This window comes from Eubalaena glacialis, chromosome 12 (assembly GCF_028564815.1).
Source record: "Eubalaena glacialis isolate mEubGla1 chromosome 12, mEubGla1.1.hap2.+ XY, whole genome shotgun sequence".
Taxonomy (NCBI): Eukaryota; Metazoa; Chordata; class Mammalia; order Artiodactyla; family Balaenidae; genus Eubalaena; species Eubalaena glacialis.
The window spans coordinates 34,648,775-34,671,785 of NC_083727.1; the positions used below are offsets into that span (position 1 = coordinate 34,648,775).

The 23,011-nt window shown below is 36.1% G+C and overlaps 1 protein-coding gene across 2 annotated transcripts in view; it reads left to right on the forward strand.

Moving 5' to 3' along the window:
- Positions 1 to 23,011, forward strand: part of PTPRK (protein tyrosine phosphatase receptor type K) — a 569,495-nt gene that overhangs the window by 209,913 nt on the left and 336,571 nt on the right. For both annotated transcript variants that reach the window (XM_061207553.1, XM_061207554.1), the window contains exon 3: positions 8,673 to 8,944. In XM_061207553.1, coding sequence (XP_061063536.1) covers positions 8,673 to 8,944 — 272 coding nt within the window. The remainder of the gene's footprint in view (positions 1 to 8,672; positions 8,945 to 23,011) is intronic.

Here is a 23,011-nt window from a genome sequence, read left to right on the forward strand (position 1 = left end):
TGTTCTTGAACATAAAATACATTTTATTTTCAAATGTAAGTTGGCTACCTAGAACAAATACAAAGCCCTTACTCAGGGATTAAGAGAAATTTTATTCCTGCAGAATGTTGATGAAAATGTTTTATGTTTTGTCAAGGCAATTGAAGGGACATTTTCGGGAGAGTAAAGTTGTTGGAATAGAATCCTGTGAAGTTGCAAGTTCTGTCCTTTTGTGTTGGAGTTTGGGGGACGAATTTACTTTTTCTAAATGTGTGCCTCATTCTGTCCTTTAGAAACAAACTTTATAATGTAGGGGGTGAATATAATAGAAGGCATTATCTTAAGAAATAATGGAAGGTAAATGTTTGAAGAAAATAATAATAGACCATGAAAAAAGTGAGGGCACCTATGTCAACCTTACCAAAATAATGGAATCTCTGGGGGGAACTGTCAACATTGAGAACATTGTTTTTTTCTTTTTTTTTTAGAACATTGTTTAAAGTTATTTGATTCAATGATTTTTTTTTCTTTTTTGTTCTATCTTTGAAAAAACAACACTGCTACAATTTTTGAAATTCTTCATTTTTGCTCACCTTTATCGGAGTTCACCAAGAGTTTATATGTGCAGAATTCCTCTGTTAGGTGCTAGGAGGAAAAAGAGGTTTCTGATCTTGAAAAGATTGCGCTGGGGCTGGGGGGATGCACCAACCAATATGGTATATGTGGTACATAAGAGAGCATTATAGAAATGCTACAGACATGCAGAGCAGGAAACCTGAATAGATGGTTGTCAGATGTTGTCGTAAAAGCCTTCCACTCCATGCTGAAGGCTCCCGACGTTGTTCTAGATTTTTGAATGAACAAGGTAGATGAAGTACAACTTTCTTGTGGAGTTTTTCAATCAGGTAAACAAATTAATTAGATTCGGTAAATGGCAAGTGCTATGAAGGCAATAACAAAGAATGGCATGTTAGAAAGAATCTTGGAAGGAACTACTTAACAGACCAAGGAATGCTTCACCAACATATGGTATTTGAGATGAGACCTGAATGATAAAAATAAGCCAGCTGAGGAGAGAGTATTCCAAGCGGAGGAAAATCCAGTGTAGAAACACTGACACAGACATAAGCTTGGATCTTTACAAAGGCAGAAAGAAGTCCACTGTTTCTGGAGCATGTTGAGTAAAAGCAGAAAGGGGTAGGAGACAATGTGAGAGAGGAAGGCAGGGGCAAGATTATACTGAAGCTGAGAGGTTAAAAAGTTTGGATTTAATTCTCACTGCAGTGTGGAGATGAGAAAAGATTGTATGTTTTGAAAAAATCTGGCTGCCTGTGGAAAACTACTGCAGGGCTGCTAGTGTGGAATTCATGAAACCTGTTAGGAGCCTCTTCTAGTTGTCCTCCTGAGAGGTGAGAGGGACTTGATAAACTAGTGAGGATGAAGAAAAGTTGGATGGATTGAGGAGACAGTTTAGAGGCAATAGGAATTGCCAGTGGATTACAAGAGGAAAGTGAGGGAAAGGGAAACATCAAACTGATTTCTAGGTTCTTAGCTTTAGTTACTTGGTATATCATGTTGCCACCTAATCAGATGAAGCAAAATTGGGGTGAGGAGAAAAAAGTTGATTAAAGGAAATGAGAAGCTGAAAAATATTGTGAAAAATAAGACATTGCCTTCAGTTTAGTAACGGCCACATAAATGCTTAGAGATATTAATTTTACGACAAAGAAAAAAATCATCCCAGATGGACTGGGACCCATATTGCTATTTCAGTCGTCACTATTCTGTCTATCCAGCGGTCCTGATTATGGCTTCTTAAGCTGGCTGGGCATGAAATTATATTAGTGTTCAGTGTCTTTAGTTTTTTCACATCAACAGTTTCTGGCATGTTCTTTGTTTCTGCTGGGAAAATCTCACTCAGGGCCAAGAGCTAACTGTTTTGCACAGTGTGCTGGTGTTTTGGTAGCTTTTGGTAGCTATTCAACATGGTCTTCAGAACACACAAAAATGCTTTTCTTATTAAGGTAGAATATTACTTAGCCTTTGGACTTGGGCTGGAACTATACCATTGGCTTTCCTGGGTCTGTACTTCTCAGCCTCTGTAATCACATAAGCCAGTTCCGTCCAATAAACCTCTTTCTTTCTTGTGTGTGTGTGTGTGTGTGTGTGTATTTGTTTGTTTTTCTGATGTACCTTGATCAATACACACTTTATATTAATACTGGTGTAAAACTATTCAGTTTTTTTGACTTTTATTCTCCAGACATCCAACATCCCAGTAAAGACTTTTGTTTTATAGAGATCTTTAAACCATGCAGTGACTGAATGAGGAAGTAGATTCAGTATAAATAAGTGCACTGATAATGTTCTCATTATAGCATGAAGTTAAAGAGAATTGTGCATATTAAAATATAGTGATTTCTTCATATGTAGTCCAGGGACCACTGTGGGTCCCCAAGACCATTTCAGAGGATCTGTGAGGTCAAAACTACTGTCAAAATAACACTAAGATACTCCTTTTCCTTTTTTCCCTTTCATTTTCTCATGAGTGTATGGTAGAATTTCTCAGAGGCTACATGATGTGTAATATTACAACGGATTGAATGAAGAAGTAAAAATGAGAATCTAGGTATCTTCTATTAAGTCATACATTAAAGAGATTTGCAAAAATATGCCTCCATACTATATTTTTTGGGAAAATGTAGTAATTTTTCATAAAAATATTTTATTTGGGTTACATATAAGGGCTTTATTACTGTTAATATTAACTGAATTAACAAATGTTTTTGAAATTTCTTAGTTTGAATTCCTCATATGGTCAATATTGATAGAGAAGAACTCACAGGAACAAAAGCTCTTTGATATTCTCAATATTTTTTAAGAGTGGAAAAGGGGTCTCCTAAAACTAAAATGTTTGAGAACCATTGCTCTAATAGAAGGTTTTATATATATATGAGTGGCCCTGACAAAAATGTTAAGTGCATGCGTACTTACAAACATTATACTCTTTGATCAAATGATTCTGTTTGGAAGCAGCATAAGTCAGTTCCAGTTGTTTGCTTTATTTTTGTTGTTGTTTTGACATTTTCAGATAATTTATCTCAAGTAGAGTTGGTACTGCCTCAACAGTTATATGCTGTTATATTCTAAGAGCTAGTCTGTCTCCTTCTCACTCATTCAGTCATTCAATTAACCAAAGAAGTTCTCATTGAACCTCTGCTATATGCAAAGTTGTTGTTTAATGCAGTGTCAGTTCACTGCTAAGCTGCTCTAAATCTACCCTGCAGTACCTGCTGTGTGAGAGTGGAGCTTGACCCTTTAAGCATTTCTCCTTTGTAACTAGCACAATGTTAAGCTTTGTCAGTATGCTGAGGGGGCATTTTAGTGGGAAGGAGCTTTTACTCTTTTTTTAAAAAATTTTTTGGCTGCATTGGGTCTTCGTTGTAGCACGCAGGGTCTTTCGTTGTGGCGTGACGGCTCTCCATTGCGGTGCACGGGCTTTTCTCTAGCAGTGGTGTGTGGGTTTTCTCTCTCTAGTTGTGGCACGTGAGCTCTGTAGTTTGCAGCACGCGGGCTCCCTAGTTGAGGCGCGCGAGCTCAGCAGCTGTGTCACACGGGTTGCCCCGCGGCATGTGGGATCTTAGCTTTCCGCCCAGGGATGGCCCCCGCGTCCCCAGCATTGGAAGGCGGATTCTTTACCACTGCACCCCCAGGGAAGTCCCTGGAGCTTTTACTCTTGACTGAACTTTGTATTTTAGTTTCTTCTTGCTGGTCCTGCGTAGCTGTACGTCTCCCATTGCATGCAGTGCCTCGTGAGCTTGCAGCCCCAGCCCTGGCCTGGTGACTACCTTGCCGTGGCCCTCCCAGCATTCACATAGCTCACTCCAAACCCTGCTATGTGGGAGCGTTTCCTGCTTACCCCGCAGGTGTGGACCAGCTCTAGACTGAGTGACCCAGCGAAGGTCTTCACCACCCAGTGGGCTGCAACCACACCTTCTAAGGGGATCTGATTCTAGGCAGCCTCACTCCCTTTTCTACATTTTTTTTTTTTCTGCCTTGGGTATTGTGGTTACCTTTAGAGTTCTCTTTATACTTTTAAAGTCTCTACCCTCTTGTAGTTAATAATTCTTTATATTATACTTTTACTGTTACATTTACTGTGTGACTTCTCTCTTCTGATTGGACTCTGAATGAATCACGTGCTTTCTAAGAGAACATTATTACTCTTCTGTGGGAGATAAATGTTCCTATGTAAATTATTTAAAATTTGTGTAAGAACATTGTATTGTATAATGAAGGGATAGAACCAGAAAGGCAGAAACTGTGTATTGAAGGCAGGGAAAGGTGAAGGTCGGCTGGGGCTGAAGAAGAATGGTGAGTAAGAATTGGCTAGGGGCTGAGATGAGTGGAGGATTTCTTATAAGAGCATGAGCCTGTTCTGGAGGAGAAAACTGGCATGATATGTGGAGAAAATAGTGACCGCTCTGTCAGTTTGGGGAAGCTGGTTTGTGAAGAGTAGTGGGAGGTAATGTGGAAAAAGTACTTTGGGGCAAGATCATGGAGTGTGGTCAGTACTAAGCAGAGAAGTAGAAATTTCTCTCTGCTTACTTTCTAGGGAAAATTCAATGGATATTGAATAAAACTGACTTAATAAAAATATTGTTAATGTACAATAAAGGAGTTTTAGGAAGAAGTATGGAAACCTATTTATCATTCATTATTTTCTTAACAATTCATCCTATTGTCTGTGTTACTATGTTTTTCCTAGAAGTATAGCTTAAAGATAAAATTTTCATTAATACAGAAAATCCATTGGGCATTATTTGTTTATCTAGATATTAGACTGTGGTGTTTATGAATATAGGACTTGTTTTCTTTGTGTCTTCTTTTAAATAAAAACTGCTACTTAGTCTAAGTACTTGGAGCCTCTCTCTTTTTTAATGAACTGAAAGAAATGAGAAGTTCCTGGTTTTTGTATTGTGTGTTTTTGAAAGCCAAGTTGCTGTTAATCTGTAGGATTCAACTAGGATTTATTTTTAAAAGGCAAAAAAAACAACAACCCTGTGTTTATTTCCTAAGTATTTATCATTATTCATTTGATGTTCCTGATGTAAGATAGCATTCATGTAGTCTTTTTTTTTTTTAAAGTACGAATCTAATGCATGTTCATTGTAGAACATGCAGTGAATATATGTGAACAAAAATAAGAAAACAGAAGACAAAGTACAACTTCCCCCTGATAGCGCAGTTAACATTTTGCTATGTATTTTTTGTTCTTTTCCAGTCAAATGCATGTTTATGTGTACATATATGAATACACCCACATACTTACACAAATGCATTTATTTAATATAAATATATATTTTCATAAATGAGTATATCTTATAACCTGCATATTTTACTTAACATATTTTCCATTAAATGGTTTTAATAATATCATTTTTAATGACTTCATAATTATTCATCAAACTATTTTATCATAATTTTACAAATTGCCTATTATTGGACATTTAAATACTTTTGCTTTTCTTTATTTAAAACAGTGTAATGATGAGATAGACATCTTTTTTAGGCTCTATCTTTGGACATATACATGATTATTTTGCTAGTGTACATTCTTAGATTTGGAATTGCCATACCAGAGGGCATATATCTTTTAAGGTTTTTGATTCTCACTGGCAAATTACTTTACAGGAAGATTACACTTTTTAAAAAATTATAATTATAACCATTTACATTTTTCTCCTCTGTCTTAAATGATATATTTGAGAACTCTATTGCTCAAGAGACTGTAAAGAATATTTGTAAGGCCACACTAAAGAAGTTACATTGATTAAAATTAGTACATTATATGTGTGTACACACAGATATTTCATTATTAAGCCTTGAGATAGCTAAATTACAACTGAATAGAACTAAACTCATCAGAAATCTAAGGGATTAGTTAGCTGATAACAGAACAATAGTAAATAAGGTTAAATTATAACATAAAGAATGAAGGAAGTACGTATTACACACTTTCTTGACTCTACTGGTTGGTAGCCAGTTATTCTGGGAGTCTGTGGAAGTAATTTTTAGAAGTTGATAAGAATAGCATAGTGTTCTCTATGTTTGGGATGATGGAAGGGAATCTTGTGTCAAACAGGCAGCTACCTCCATGGTGCCTACGGGGTAAATTGCCACTATCTGAAGTCAGATGGCAGAAGGATTTAGATGGCTTTTTGATGCTAGTGCTTCTTCCTTTCTGGAACTGTGAAATAAATACATATTATTCCATAGCACTCAGAAAATGTAGCAATAGTCAGGCTGCATTGAAAGAAGCCCATTTAGCACAAACACTCTATAGAAATAAAATATCAGCACTTCTAAAAATTTATTTAACTTGCACCAAATGCCCTTGAAATGATGAAATAGTTTGGACAAGGTTTTGTTTTGTGGCTTTTGTCTTTCTAATGATCAAATTGGTAATTCCTACAAATTAATATACTTTGCTGATCCCATTTTCTTAATAAGAAAATTATTGTCGCTTAAAAGTGCAACTGGCTGAAAATTGCTAAATGGTCTTAATGGTAAATATCATACTATATGATTAAAATGTGAGACAAAACATTTTATTTCAAAGTTTATTTTACAATGGAAGAAAATAACTATTTGAAAGCCTGTAAATCATTTAGAAAGCACTACTTTAAAATTGACAATCAGAAGCCATAATTGATGCAGACTTGTAAAAATAATTAAAACCCACCAGTGCCATAATATGTCACTGAAAAAAGTTGTGATAGCCGTGGAGAAATAGGTCACTAGGTTTGTGAAGAAGCTGAGGCCCAATAACACAAAGTAACTTATCCAAGATCTCAGGCCTGGTCCTACTTAAAAGCTATAACCATAATTGATCTGTTCTGCTGTGGTAAATCTGAAAGACATCTCTGCAATTCAGCCATGGACTTCAGAATGTGTGTATAACCAAGAATAGAAACATCCTGCTTCTATAAGTTGTGTTGGGATCCAGGATATCCTATTTAAAAGAGAAAGACATAATTTCTTCAAAATATACATGGCCATTTTATTCTATTAATGTGCGATCTGTGAGAATCAGGGGAGAACAAAGGAGAAAAGAAAAGAATTCCAGGTTACAAGAGAAGATGAGAACTGGGAAAAATGAAGCGAAAGTAATGTCAATTACTATCACTATAGTAAGTTTATTCTGTACTTGGCTTGGTAACTGACAGTGTTATCACATGAAATCTTCACAAAAGTTCTGAACCGTAAAGTACCACTGACCAGGAATTAGTAAAATTTGAAATTTCAGTTTCTTAAGTAGTTGAAGCCCTCTTATCTGCTGTGATTTGAACTTGTTGTTGGGGGTTAATTGAACTAGTTAGATGGGTAGTCAATTAGTGTTTAGTGTGTCATGGCAACAGTTACTGTGTTTTAAGGAGGAGACAGAGGGTTGATTAAAATTCTTCAAGTTCATCAGTAAGAGAGGTCCAAGTGTAACCCTTGTAACACTGGGTTCTGTAACACTACATCTAATACATTTTGGTTAAAATTACACCCTGGGGAAAGATATTTTACAACAAAATTTGTGTTCTACCTTAAGTGTGATAAATGGGTGTCATTACTTAAAATGTAAATAGTTACATTTTTGTGATACATGTCTTTGTTAAAATCCAAAGGGACATGGGAAAAACTGGTTGTTTTTCTGAAGAGGTCCTTGGACTAATATCAGCAGCTAATGTATGCTTAGCACTATATGACTTTGCCTGCCACGCCAAGAGTGTGTGTTTGGGGGTGGAACTATGAGGAAATGGGAGGTTGAGACTCTTTATGTTCTTTGCCTCCTCATGATAGATTACCAGTGATTGTTTAAGCCAAAGGTAGTGGAGTAGATTAGTGATTTTCAAACCAGATTTCTTGCAGCTCTAGAAGAGCTTAGGGACTGTTACAGAATTGGGGACAATAACAATGGTGATTAGCTGACAGGTTAGTGGAGGAGGCTTCAACTAGGTGAATCTACTGTGTGTCAGAGTCTCAGCTCGAAAAGTTTTGGCGTGTTAAACTTCAGCCCTCACACTTACACTACAAAGTATCCATATTCCCCGAACAAGTCCAGAGTTCTAGTACATTGCAAAAGGTCACACAACTTACATAAATGATAATCTTGGGATCTGAAATCAGAAATGATTCCAGTGCCTGCACTCTTAGCTCCTCTCTGCATTAGTATTATGAATGGGGAAAAGGAAAAATACACTCCCTATGTAAACCAGGCCAATAACATATTTCTTTTGTTTGTTTATTTTTTTTGTTTGTTTGATAAAAGACCTTTGTTTAGCAAGACTAGAGATTATTTAGAGTGGGATCTGGACTTGAACCAGGCTCTACATGGTCTGTTTGACTTAGAAGAAGTTACTAATTGTGCCTCAATTTCCTAATTTGTAAAATAGGAATAATAACATGTTGTGAAGAGTAAATGAATTTGTACATGTTATGTACTTTGAACAATGTCTGTTACCCACTATAAATTCATCTACCTACTTGTTTGATACCTTTTTATACCTCTGTTCTGTAAGATAGTCTTTTAAAATTAAATTTAATACTCAGAATAGATTAGTATTTTAGCTTTCTTTCTATTATTATATTTCCCCTTTTCCTTATATATCTATTTAGCTATATTTTATGTAATGTCATTTCAGGTTCCTATATGATAGTGGATTCTTCAGATCATGACCCTGGAGAAAAAGCCAGACTTCAGCTGCCTACAATGAAGGAGAACGACACTCACTGTATTGACTTCAGTTACCTGTTATACAGCCAGAAAGGGTTGAATCCTGGCACTTTGAACATACTGGTTAGGGTGAATAAAGGCCCTCTTGCCAATCCAATATGGAATGTGACTGGATTCACGGGTAGAGACTGGCTTCGGGCTGAGCTAGCAGTGAGCACCTTTTGGCCCAATGAATATCAGGTAATCACCTCTTCTTTTCTGGTTCATGCTTTGATGTCATTGGATCTCACTGTGTATGTAATACTTAGAGGTAAATACTAGCCCCATAGGAATGAGAGATTGTTTCTTTAGCTCTCTTCCAGTGCTATGCTTGAGGAAATGTTTGACTACATTGGCACAAAGTCTTCAAAGTAGAGAAAATATTTCAACATATGGAAAAATGTAGTTTAGGTACAAAATTTGTTGGTTGTTTGGCAAAGAGCTGCTTATTGACAGATATATTTCTATGTCTCTGTTCAGGAAGAAATAGGCTTTTTGAGTTGAGTGTACTATTCAGACTGGATTGGTTTACTGGCTTCTTGAAAATAACATTTGAAAAATAAACATGAAATAGTGTTTCATGAAATATGTTATCTAAGGGGGAGGCATTTTCAATAATTTTAAAATATTTTTGTCAATTACATGGAGTATAAAAATAGGCAAACAAAACCTCACCAAGAATTGAGTGGGGGACAGTTTTGACTTCAAGGTAGCACTAAAGAATTTCAGTAAGAGTTTAGAGTCTTCATTCTAGTGACGAAGTGAATGCTTCATTCCATCCCATTGCCACTTGACTCCCTCTAATTACTTATTATTACTCATAAGTCTCCCTTACATGGCCTATCATGGCGTCTCCAGCCCCAACTATAAAAAAAATAAGCAACCAACAAAAAAAGTCGTCCACATGTCTTTGGATCTTCCCCCCCCCAGAAATGTTTGATTTAATTATGAGTAAACCAGACAATGAATAGTGTCAATACCTACATTGTGATTTGTGTGACAGAGTTTATATGGTTGAACCAAAGAAGTCCATTTACCAGTTTGGAAAGTTGTTCAGTAATCTTCATTGTAAGGTTCAGGACCTGGTAACAGAAAGTTACCTCTTCTGAAAGTTCACTTCTGTGTTAGATCTTGAGATTTAAACTTTTTAAAAGATTTGCCTGTTCGTAGCTTATTATAGAACCTAATGGGAATGAGTTTATGTAAAAGTATATTTTTTATTATTGTCGGTGAGTAATTTATAAGCTAATAGTTTTATTTCTGCTTTTTAAAAAAGCCTGTTAGGCTTATCTTTATTCCTGGGAAGAGGGGAGAGGAAATCAGTGCATTCTTTTAATTGCTTTGTTTTGAGTTGATTTTTTATTTTATTAAAAGTCTCTTACTTCATACAGGTAAGGTTCTCCATTCAGGGTTATGTGTCTATGAAGATTTCAGTGGATTTTTATTAGGTACTAGTTGATTGCATTATTCCTGAACAGAAGGACGTTTCCCTTCAGTCCTGGAGAGCCACCTGCTTCTTCAGGGCGCATAGCTCTGGGTGGGCTGCTTATGTGGTAGGTGAGTGGGTGGAGGTGTGTGAAACTAATGCTGAAGCACGGAAGCAAGGTTAACAGCCTCATCTGTGACAACAGTGGGTTGATAACTGTCATTGCTGGGTCACCCTTACAGCACATTATCATTATACTGATTTCTTTAGAATCTGTTATTGGAGCTTAACCTAACACTAAAAAGAAAAAGCTCTGATTCAGCAAAGTAAAACTGTCCACAGATTCAGCCTCCTTAAACTAAATTAAAGCTCAGATAACAAATCTAGCAAAATTATTAAAAATTTGGGTTCTGGAGTAAGGTTGCATATATTCAACCCTGTTTGTTGTTTGCTACCTGAGTAGATGGTACATTAAAGAATCAAATTGTTAGTTGTATCTTTGAAAATAAAACCCATAGAAGTAGATTTTGATAAATCCAGCAAATAATGTATCTGTGGTATCATACGGCTGATCCTTTGTAACTAAGAAATGGCATACATGTAATTACTTTTTCCTATTTTTTTGCTAAGATCTATCTTTGAATCATTGATATTAATAACATTTAATAACATTTTCTTTTTTTTACCAAATTGTAGTTTCTATTTTATTTTATTATTTTTTATTGAAGTATAGTTGATTTGCAATGTTGTGTTAATTTCTGCTGTACAGCAAAGTGATTCAGTTATACATATATACATTCTTTTTTATATTCTTTTCCATTGTTTGCCACAGGATATTGAATATAGTTCCCTGTGCTATGCATTAGGACCTTGTTTATCCATTCTACATGTAATAGTTTGCATCTGCTAACCCCAGACTCCCAGTCCATCCCTCCCTCACCCCCCAATAACATTTTCTTATGGCACAGATTTCTGGAATGTTAATTTTAATGTTGAGTTATAGTACCAAGAGCTGGATGAACGCTTCTTTGTTCAGTCTCATTTTGCATGACAAAGCTGCCTAGGTTACTTGTACCTGTGGTATTTTAAAGCAAACAGTGCAAAAGGAACCTGTGCAAGTTTCAGCCTGGCTAGTGAGATCTTTTTGGAAATCTCTTGTCAGAGAAAATAATTGCTAAATACATAGAACCTGTGGGTAAATGTCTCTTTGTTGCAGACTGAAATTTGAGCAATAGGTCATCTCTTAAGTGATTACTTTGCTTCCACATCCTTTTCCTTAACTTGCAAAACTTAACAATCAATGAGAGCAAATAACAGAGCAGAATATTTTTTATTCATGTGCTTAGTGCTCAATAAATTATTTGATTGACGTTTTCATCGATTTTGTCATTTAGATACCTAGTGGTATCTGTATATCAGTTAACTAGAAACAACTATATTAATGTAGCATTTTTGCTATTAGGAAATAGCATGAAAAACTTTTGACTATTGCTTAATGCAGACTCTTTATGGATTTTTAAAAATTAAAATATAGCCATTGCAATGTGCCATGTTATAAGCCTACTCTTTCATTCTTAAAGAAACACTGCATATTTTTAATGTTCTCAGACTCTAGAGAGTCTAAATAGAGTTATGATATTCATAGAAATTGTTCTCCTTGGTTCCACAGTTTACTCAGCTTCTCTTCTCCAGAGATCTTACACTCTTCAAACTTGTTCTTTAACCTTGTTTTTTAACTTCTCATTTTTCTTTTGTGTGTCTAGTGAAGACTCCTTTCTCTTCTTTGCTTGAGCCATTCCTTATCTGACCACCCTTTGGTACAACCCCTTTTCACCCAACTTTAACAGTAACAACAGAAGCAATCAAAAAGAAAATAGGCTGAGAGAGCTCCTACCTTTAATTAGTACAGGATAACTTTTGTATAAAAACCATGATCCTGGGAGTGAAAACAAAATACTCCTTACAAGCTAGCTCTTCCCTTTTCCATTTTTCTGTTGAACTAAATATCTGAAAAAGATGTAGCACACCTTTGGTGTGATTTTCCCTTTCCAGAGATTCCATCTTAGCAGATGCCTAAAGAGAAGATTGATGTGGTAATTTAATTACTTAAGCTGTGGACTATTCAATAATGAGGAGATGCCAGTTTTTAACCCCAAGAAACTTAACCTCTGATTTGAAAAAAAAATACATGAAATTGTGAAATGAAGGCAAAAATGATTCTCTGAATAATGAATTTTGGTTACCTGGAAGAGCAGGGTAAGGGTCCTTGTCTCTGGGACCAGCCCTTCCTGGGCAAATCTTGACTCTACTATTTAGCGGATGTGCAGCCTGGGGAATATTCCTTAATCTCTTTGACTGTAGTTTCCTCATCTGAAAAATGAGGATCACAACAGTACCCACCTCACTGGGTTGTTCTAAGTACTGAGTTAATACATAGTGTTTAGAAAAGTATCTGACACATAGTAGGGGTTTACCATAAATTAGGTTGATGTTATGATGAGTAAACAAAAAGATTGTGAACTCTATTGGATTTAATAAGTGCTCAGCATTTTCTTCTATTGTGAAAGCATACTATTCTTTTCTTTTTGAAAACAGTTTTTTTTAGAGCAGTTTTAGGTTCACAGCAAATTCGAGAGGAAGGTACAGAGATTTCCCCATATCCCCCCAGTTCCCACACATGTATAGCTGCCCCCATTATCAACATCTCCCACCAGAGAGGTACAACAGATGAACCTATATTTGGTACAATAGATGAACCTATATTGACACATCATAATCACTCAAAGTCTGTAGTTAATTTTAGGGTTCACTCTTGGTGTTGTACATTCTAAGAGTTTAGACAAATGTATAATGACATGTATTCATCATTATAGAATCAGAGTATCTTTACTGCCCTAAAAGTCTTGTGTGTTCCACCTATTCATTCCTCCCCATCCCTACTCTCTTTTTTTTAGGTTTTTTGTTTATTAAAACATCTGATTTTTTGGCACATTATTAGCATGAGGTCACACCATGCTAACCTCTGGGGATAAAGTCCTTCTTCTCTTGAAGCTTACAGTCTAGCTTGGCCCTGTAGAAGCTAAAAATGTAAATCAGATGTAGGGTCTGCCTTTAAGGAGCCTAGTCCAGATGGGAAGGTGAGATATATGTAGATACAACTTTGAAACAATGTAGCATTATTAAATGACTTAAGAGGGGCAGATCTAAAGTGTAGTGGGGTTGAAAACAAAAGACTTGTTTCCAAAGTAATTTGAGGCAGAAATGGGACTATAATTCTTGTTGCTTGATTTCTCTATTCCTAGATTAGTTTGCTTTCCACCCTACCTCATTGTTTTTGTTAAACCAGCGTTATTTGGAACGAACACTTTCTATAGTGAAACACAACAAGCAAATGTAAATTGCATTTATGACATAAGCATTGCAGTGATACAGCTAATATATAAGGAACTGTTTCTCACCTGTGTCTTCAGAAGCAATAGATGTCTTTTTAACTCAGTATACTAATTATAGAAAGTATCATATTACATGTATTTTATTTGCCATGGTTACAAGTTGCTAATTCTTCCTGTTTTTATAGGCCTTAAATAAGTACTGTAAATTTCTTAATTGCTCCAAACAGAAGTAAAAAGGAAAAAAAAAACAACAACCCAAACATTATGAGTTATTATCTCAGTGTTAAATTTCAACTGAAGATCAGCATACCTCTAAAAGTGTTATTTTCTCCACTCTGGAAATCTGACCTGTCTTGTATGTGTAAAACTAAATTCTGCTCTTGGATTAAATCCATTAGTTTCTTACTGAACAGTGAGGTTGTTACCAAATGAGGCAGGCAGACATAACTTCCAAAACTATTAGTGGAAACCTAATCTGCTGGTTTCCATTAACTGGGTGCACATCATTAATCACAAAAATGTTGCGTGATGAAAACTACAGGGGTTTGGCCTGAAATTGGAAAGTGATAATATAGCTGAATATGCCTTTTTTTTTTTCTTCACCTCCTAATTCACTGAGAAATAAATGCTGAACTTTTGCCACCCATTTTCTTCTTAACAGTTTTCACTGGTTTAAAAAACTAAGAACTGGACAAGCATGGGGTCTTTTGTTTTTGTCTCCTTTTTAAAGGTTTATGTTAACATGCATTGCACTGATATTTTGGCAATGGAATGTTTGTTACACTCCAGAGATGCTACTGCTTTGGATCCAAGAAGATTGGGACTTAAACCAAAGGACTGTTTACTTAAATAAAAAGTCTCTAAAAGATTGATCTCGAAGGATGGAGCTGAAGTAAGAGCATGCTCATGAACCATCCATGCAAAGAGTGAGGAAAGAGGATATCACTCCTGTGCCATAGCTCTTGGAATGCTCCCAATTTTTACTGCTCCTCATCCAACCATGTAGAGCCCCACTGAAGAGAGGAGGGTGGCAAGATTTTTCTTTTGTAGATGGATTTTCTTTCCTAGTCTGCTTGAGCTGCCATAACAAAATACTATAGACTGAGTGGCTTAAACAACAGAAATTTATTTCTCTCATGGTGTGAAGGCCAAAGATCAAAGAGTTGGTCTATTTGTTTCCTGGCGAGAGCTCTGCTTCTGGCTTGCAGATGGCCACCTTCTCCCTGTGTCCTCACATAATGAACAGAGAGAGCTCTGGTGTCTCATCCTCTTCTTATGAGGGCACCAGGCCTATTGGATTAGGGTCCCACACTTTTGACCTCACTTAACCTTGATTACCCCCTACAGACCCAATCTCCAAATACAGTCACATTGGTGATTAGGATTTCAACATATGAATTTGGTGGGAGCGGACACAATTCAGTGCATAGCACTAGGTATATCTTACAGCTGTAACTTCATTTATAACCATTATAAATGATCTGGCTCATTATCTTGTATGACAATATTGCAGATATTATTAATTTCCTGTTGAATAGTCATTCTACTCACTTTTTTCCATGTTGGCTAGGTACCCTCCCACCTTACTTACTTTCCCAACTTACTTTGCAGGTAGCAGTGGTCATGTGACCAGCTCTGGCCAATGAGTTATGACGGAAAGTCAGCTGGGAGACTTCTGGGAAAGGTGTTATTCCCTGATTAAAAAGAGATACATGTTGTTGCATGAGAACATGATGCTTGACACTACTGCAGTTATTTTGTAACTCTGAGGAAGAAGATAACAAACTGAGGGTAGCAGAAGAAAGTATGGAAGGAGCCAGGGTCCTACTCTCAGACAAAATAATAACACCAGCAACAATAACATTGTTATTGTAACAATAACATTGTTATTGTAACAATAACATTATTGTTACTCAACTTTTAGTTGAGTATTCTCCTATGCAGCCCAAAGCATCCTAATATATCATGTCACATCTTTGTTGACCTTTCAGGCAATCCCACCTCTCAACATATGTTTGTAGATAGCACATGTGAGACATATGGCAGAATTAAAAGTATACGTATCTATCTGTGAATGAAACAATTAATATTTTTCAGTCCCCTTGCAGGGAGAAGACAAAGCTATATACCTGAAAATGTAAATAGGACTGTAATAGAATGAGTCAATGACTGAAGGGAGTAGAAAGAAAGGAAGGAAGGATACTTTGTTGAGTGTCTACCATGCATAAGACACTGAACTGGATACTTCCGTATATGTCATCTTTACTTTGTTTTAATATTAGATCAAGTGCTAAGTGAATGTTTCTTATCTTCATACATGGACTAAGTTGCTGGTTATTAAGTGGTTGAAATTATTCCCCTTTTCCTCTTTACTAATTTAACCTTGCTTTTAAAATTTTGGAATTTAGCCATATCAGTGACATCTGAAGTTGACTAACTTCACAACTAAATAGGCTTATTTTAGTTCTGGTAACAGTAATTGCCTAACATGGGCATTTTGGCTCATTTTTACACTGGCACCATACCTTCTGTTTGATAGGCTGTTAACAAAGCAGCTTTTTGCTGCTCATTTTTACTCTTAATGTTTCCTTATTTGTTTCATTTAAAGTACTCCAAATAGGTTTGAAAAAACTTTCACGTTATTATAGTCATTGTTTTCTTAAAATTTATCATCCTATGAGGATGACTTCTCTGTTTCCTGATGGTGATTTGCTTTTATTATAAAACACCTGCTTTACTTTTCCTTTGGACTCTGTTTGCATTGATTCATTGATGAAACTTACAGTGTGTAAACAAATGTAAACAAATGAAAAAAAGAGTCCTGTTAACACAGTAATTATTGCAAGGGTATGACAGAAGTCTGTTGTTATTCTACTAAATCATACCTGTTTTCATTTAGTGTAGCAGGAGCTGTCAAGTGTCCCTTCACTAATTCTTTTGAGAAATATTTCCATGAAATTAATACACTTCCCTTTTAATAGCAGATTGAAAAATAATGAGCAGTAAGCAGAGTTAGGCAGTGTTTGTTCAGCTTATGACTTTTTCTTAGGAGTTTGTTTCATGCAAGGGGACTGGGGAAGACAGATGCTCTAAAGGATGGAAGAGATGCCTGTACCTCGCTTGCTCACTCACTTGCGTTCAGCCCAGCTTGTTGAGTCCAGATTAACACACTACTGATTCCTTGTTTTCCATACCTCAGTATCCATTAATTACATACATTTAATGGGCTGATCTTCATACCAAGATGAAAAAAAAAATGTGTACTACTGGGGCAGGATTCCTAGCCAAACACAAAAAAATATAAGAACCATTTCCTTCTAATCCGTTTAATCTGACAATGCTGTACCATTTATTAATGCAATACCATATCAATGAGAAAAATATAGATAATAATTTAAAATCAGTTCCTTGTTCAGTGATTTTGTCTGCTGACTTTGATGGTTAATTGGAATTCCCACCCCACCCCCCCAAGGGCTTTTGATTTTCTGTACAATCTGAATTTCTATGCGACCTCTTTGTCCATTTCCATGTCAAAGACTGATTTTTCTTTATTTTATGTTTACGTGGTGTGTAACAAAATATCGCTTCCTCAAGGGAAAAACAAAACTAAAATGGGTGACATTATGTTTTTATCTAAAATTTAACTTTTTTGCTGTGGTGATTTCAGTTTCCATTCTTAGAACATAATGGAAAAAGGAAAGGTTGTAATTATCTATTTTAGCATAAGCTTTTCAATTGAAAGAGTATGGTAGGGAGGAAATATAAAGGAAATGTGAGACATATTTGTAGTTCGTATCTAGTTTACTATTCCTTTTGATTATTCTGTTATTAGTAATAAAAGTTGTAATTTAAAGGAAAGCAAACTTTGGACACTGTAAATTAAAACATCCACTTATGTAATCTAGTGGACATTATGGTTAATTTTAGCTGTTTTGATTTTCAAAAGGTATTTTTAAAGCTGTCCTTATAAAACTAGCTGCTACATGTTATTTCTGCATTTAGTTACATAAATAACCACTGCACACACCACTGGAATTCCCTGATGAGATTTAGATCCTTAATATTCTTTGAATGATCTTTTAAAAAAATCATTCTTCTCAGCTTTCTGGAAGCAGTAAATCAATTCTCATTTTTTGCTTAAAAATAAGGTGTTTACATTATATTTACATTCTTATATTTTAAAAACATCTATATGACTGGACACCCAGATTATAAACAAATACATTTATTGACTGAGTTAACTTAATTTGAGGAATTTTAATTTTTGAGTGAGTTATTTTGTATTGCCCTATATATTGATTAAAATTATTTTATGTATTTAATAAAATATTGTCAAAAATCAAAAAAAAATAAGGTGTATAGTCATAAATTTATACCAAGTAATAATTCAATAAAGTAATAAAGAATGGAAAATTTCTAGCACCTAGAGATCAAAGATTGGTTCAGACTTAAACATCTTTAGATCCTGGAGTTTTGCAACAGCAGCACAAATACGACACTTGGGAACAGATACAGCGATTCTCTGGGTTAATATTTATTAAAGGACACTTTTGGTTTGGTTGTGAACTTCAGTATGTTAAACTTACAAAGGAATGAAGTCAGTTTAGCCCCAGAAATATCAGAGTGAATTTCTGGCCTGTTTTTGTTTTGGTTGCTGTTTGTTTTCTTTTTCTTTTATGTTTTCCCCTCGTATTATCCACCCCCTTCCTTTGGGGAGGGGTAGTTATAAGCAAACCAATAAATACATAACCAAATAACTATTTTTTGAGTATGTCTATAACATTAGGTTTTGTGATATGCTGCATGAGAATTAGAAGTAGATGGTCTCATTTTTTTATGTTGGTAGAGAATAAAGTTGAGGTCATTTTATATATTGGGTAAAGGTTTAAATTAGAAGGCTTTTGGTCTGTGTTCAATCCCAGGTCCATTCATCATCACGTCCTTGTTCACTGAGTGACTCTTTTGTGTGACCTTTTGAGTTTCAGTCCCTACAATATGGGATGATAGCTAGTCTACTAATTATACATGTGTTTTATGAGGTAATGAAAGCCTCAAAGTATTCTCTTTAAAGCTCTTATTTACAAATGAAAGGTACCAACTAAAGCTAGCAAAGTCAAAAAGAGATAGAATTGAAAAGATTTGGGATTCTGTCACAGCATGTTAGGGAAGTAGAATATCCAAGCCTGAAGAAGGTAGGGGCCCCGGAATAGCAACAACAACATTGATTTTCTCTCTGTATGTCACTATGAATGACTCATTAATTTATCCCTTTTACAAGTATTTATCAAAGCAACCTAATCTATGCCAAGCACTATTCTGGCTGCTGGGGATATACAGTTCAAGGTTCCTGTTCTCCCAGGAGTTCTGCTGTAGGGGTGGGAGGGGGGAAAACATATAGATAAATAAATGAGCAAAATATTAGAATGCAATAAGTGCTAAAAAATTAAAATAGAATAATGTGAGAGTTAAGAGTTCTGGAAGCCATCTTGGACCAGGTGGTTTAGGAAAAACTATTGGAGAAAGTGATTTTCACCTGGAGATCTGAATGGCAAAAGGGACCCAGGCACACAAAGATCAGGGAAATGCAGCAGAAACAGAGCAAACAGCTAATTCAAGGCCCTAAGTGTGGGGAGATTGGCATTGTGGAGGGACAGAGGACAGGTGGAGGAGTGGTCAAAGGAGACCTTTTCTAGGATGAGATGGGCAGGTTCTAGTTATGTGGAGCTTTGTCATCCAAGGAAAGACTTTCAACACTTCTAAAAAGATTTTTATAAAGGGATTCTATTTACTCATTTTTGGTCTCATCTTGGAAATGTTCCAAATATATATTCTTCTTTAGTCTTTTCACTGCTTACTCTCCAGTCACAGCTCTGCTTGTGTCCCCTCTTGATAATGGTAACAGTTCCCTGTTTCCCTTGCCTTCAATTGTGTTATAAATCAGTTACTTTTGGGGGGATGCTATTTTGCTGATACTGACCTCAGATTTTGCCAGTGTTTCCTTTAAAGTCAAAATGTTTAGCCTTCATTTGAGGTCCTTCATAATTTAACCTCAGTCAACTGCTCCAATCTCTTTACCATTATTTTTTTACAGGCACCCTCTGCTTTAGTCAAACTGCAAGATGCTCTAATTGTTCTTTGGGCACTTTGCGTGTGTATGTGAATGTAAACATGATATATATATCATGTTTATATATATATACCTTAATATATAAATATATAATATATATACTATGTACCTTATATATAATATGTATACCTTATATATAAGTATTATACAATATATATTATATACTATATATATACCTTCTAAAATGCCTTTGTTTCTTCCTTTGCCTCGCCCAGGTTCTATTAATCCTTTAAGACCCAATGCTATGCCCACTTCTATCATGAAGCATTTGTTAGTCACTTCACTTCTCCTTATATCTGTATTGCTTACATTGCTATTTAGACATTTAGCTTGTAATATTTCAGAGAGTTTTATGTTTTGTGCCCCCAAGTGGATTATAGAACCTCTTTGAAAAGGGACCGGGTGTGCCGTAAAGACAGTGTAATATTTATGTGGTGCTTTGTATTTTGAAAGCAGTTTGACAAATTAAAAAAAAAATTCATCTTCACAGTAGCATTTTGAGGTCATTAGGAAAAGGAGAACTATTTTTATTTTAGAGATAAGGACTGAGAGAGGATAAGTGACTTGTTTAAGGTCATGTTGCTAGCTAGAATTGAGTTAGGTCCCCTAAAGGTAAATTCTAGTTCCTCTCTTATGTATCAGGCTGTCTGTTTGTTTATTGATAATGATTTTTCAGTCTTGGTCTCAAAAGAAAATTTGATTTGCTGACTAAATATTAAGTGATGGGATAAGAGTAAGGTTATAGTTATTTCACTTCCATACAATATCTCAGGAAGTTCTTCCTTATTATTATTTGCTAATATTTCTTTAAAAACATTGAATATTTTTATGGTTTGTCTGTCAAGAATTGATTGGATGAAGTAAGCTGAACACTTAAGGGCCAGCTCAGAACTTTGGTGGATTGGATTTCAATTCCTTTCCATAACCAAGTACTTATTGAGTTGTTATTACATGCTTGGCACTAATCTAGGCTCTTGGAGAAAACAAACAAGTATGAAAACAATTTCATACCTTTCTTTAGGGAATATAGAGTCCACTCAGGAAACTGGCCATGTGTTGACAAGTTTTGGTGGTAGGTGATGGTTAAATGGGGTTCTGTTATACAGTTATCTCTAATTTTATATATATTTGAAAATGCCATAATAAAACAATGGGAAAAAAAAAAGTCTTCTGAGGGAGATGAAACTTCCATATTGGCGGTCTTGTATTGTTATTTAATTAAATGGCCAAAGGAGTGAAGAAAACAATGCTGTTAAAGGAGCTCCAAGAAGGAAGCAACACACAGGCTCTGTGGTCAGACAAAAATGGAGTGGGATCTGGGTATGCAAAAGCAGGAGTAAAAAGGGGTTTAGGTTTCCTCATTGCAAGGCATAGATAGCGCCCTCTGCTGTCAGAAATGAGAATGATCATATTGTGTGAGGGGACAACCACACTGGTCTGGCTGAAGTGGAGGGTTTTGACATGAAGAGGAGTGACAGATGATGTTGAATCGGTTGGACCCTATTATTCAGAAGTTTCCAAATCCAGGTGGTGAGATTTGTTTGTTAACTTGACTCCTAAATGTTTGTGGACCACTCAGAAAAGTCTAATCAGCAGAGCAGCGTGATGACAGTGATGATTTTTAAAAGTCATTCTTTTTAAGGCTAAGCTCAGCAGATCAAAGGTGGACCTTAACTCAGCATTTGCTGGTTATCCCCACACTGCTATTATTCAAGCTCCATATGTTCAAACCAGACTCTTGAAGTTGTGATGTTCAACATTTTTGCATGAAGACCTGTGGGGGGCAAGGCATATTTTTGTTATTTAGTTCCCTTTCTGCTAGGTAGAAATTTATTTATTATGAAAGGTAATCAGGTTTTGGCAGACAAACTCACATTTGAAAAAAAATGTCTATTCAAGGATTCTGCCTTTGTCAACAGAATTGCTAAATTTTGTTCATTTAAGCTTATTCTTTCCACTGGGATTGCGGGGCAACTTTCCTTTATTATAAAAGATGAAGGCTGTCCAGGTGATGCTCTTCTCCTTCATCTGCCCGTTAAGTCCTTAATCTCCTACAGTGGGTGGCTTCTAATCCTTTATTTGCTTTATGTACCAGTGGTTCCAAGTTGGACAAGTTCTGTGTCACATATGCCAACAAAGTAAGTTTCCTTGTGCCGTAAAAGGGCATGCTATGACCCAAGATCTCTGGAAAATAAAGTGGCTTGCTGTTCACAAGCGGGCCTGCTGGTTTTAATGCAACCCAGTTAGTAAATGGCATTCGCTCACTGTACAACCAGGAGTGCCCTATTGATTGGCGGCAGGAAGCTCCTTGTCCACGGTGAGATTTCCTTTTGCAGGGTTGCTAGCCCCTGAGAATTGTCAGTGTGCTGCCTTTGTGATGCAGTGAAAGGTCCTTTCTGCTTTTTTTCATTGCTGTTTACTTCTCAGTTTGGAGCCAGCTGAGTTATTTAGTCAAGGGCCTGAGTTATAAGGCACAGAAGTTTTATTTTTTTTATTTATTTATTTTTAAAATTATTTATTTATTTATTTGGTTGCACTGGGTCTTAGTTGTGGCTCGCTGGCTCCTTAGTTGCGGCTTGCTGGCTCCTTAATTGCGGCAGTCAGGCTCCCCACTTGTGACGTGGGAACTCTTAGTTGTGGCATGCATATTGGGATCTAGTTCCTTGACCAGGGATAGAACCTGGGCCCCCTGCATTGGGAACGTGGAGTCTTCACCACTGTGCCACCAGGGAAGTCCCAAGGCACAGAAGTTTTAAATGAGTTTGTTTTTGGATTTTCCTTGGTCACGGTTCTTTTTGGAAGAAAGTCAAGCAAATAATACAGTAGGCAAAGTTATCCACTGCTTCTTAGTTATCACTCTACTGCCTTAAATTCAGTGGGCTACCTTGTCAAGAGGTTATGCCCTGAATTGAATTTCAGCCTTGAACCCCAGTCTAGTTCAGAGAGCGCTCACGTTGCAGAAACATTCTTCTCACTTCAGAAACATAAACCTTCCTAACAAATCATCTTTACACCCAGTGAGATCTTTTATCTATCAGCTACCTTATGTGATAACTGGGACTCAGAAGGACAGGCACAATCCATTTCCTCTGTTCTTCAAGTAAAAGCCCATAAAGAGTATAACTAACTTAGTAGAGGATAGTGCTTGTTAAGTCAAGACAGGGGATAGCACGCTTAACTTTAAAAAAAGAAAGAAAAAGAAAGCGTTGTTCCTCATCCAGTACTTTTGCATCTCCGATTAGCAGTCATATACATGGATGACACTGGTTTGTAGAAGCAGAGACTGGAACTTTTTATTTTATTTTTTCAATCTCATTGCCACT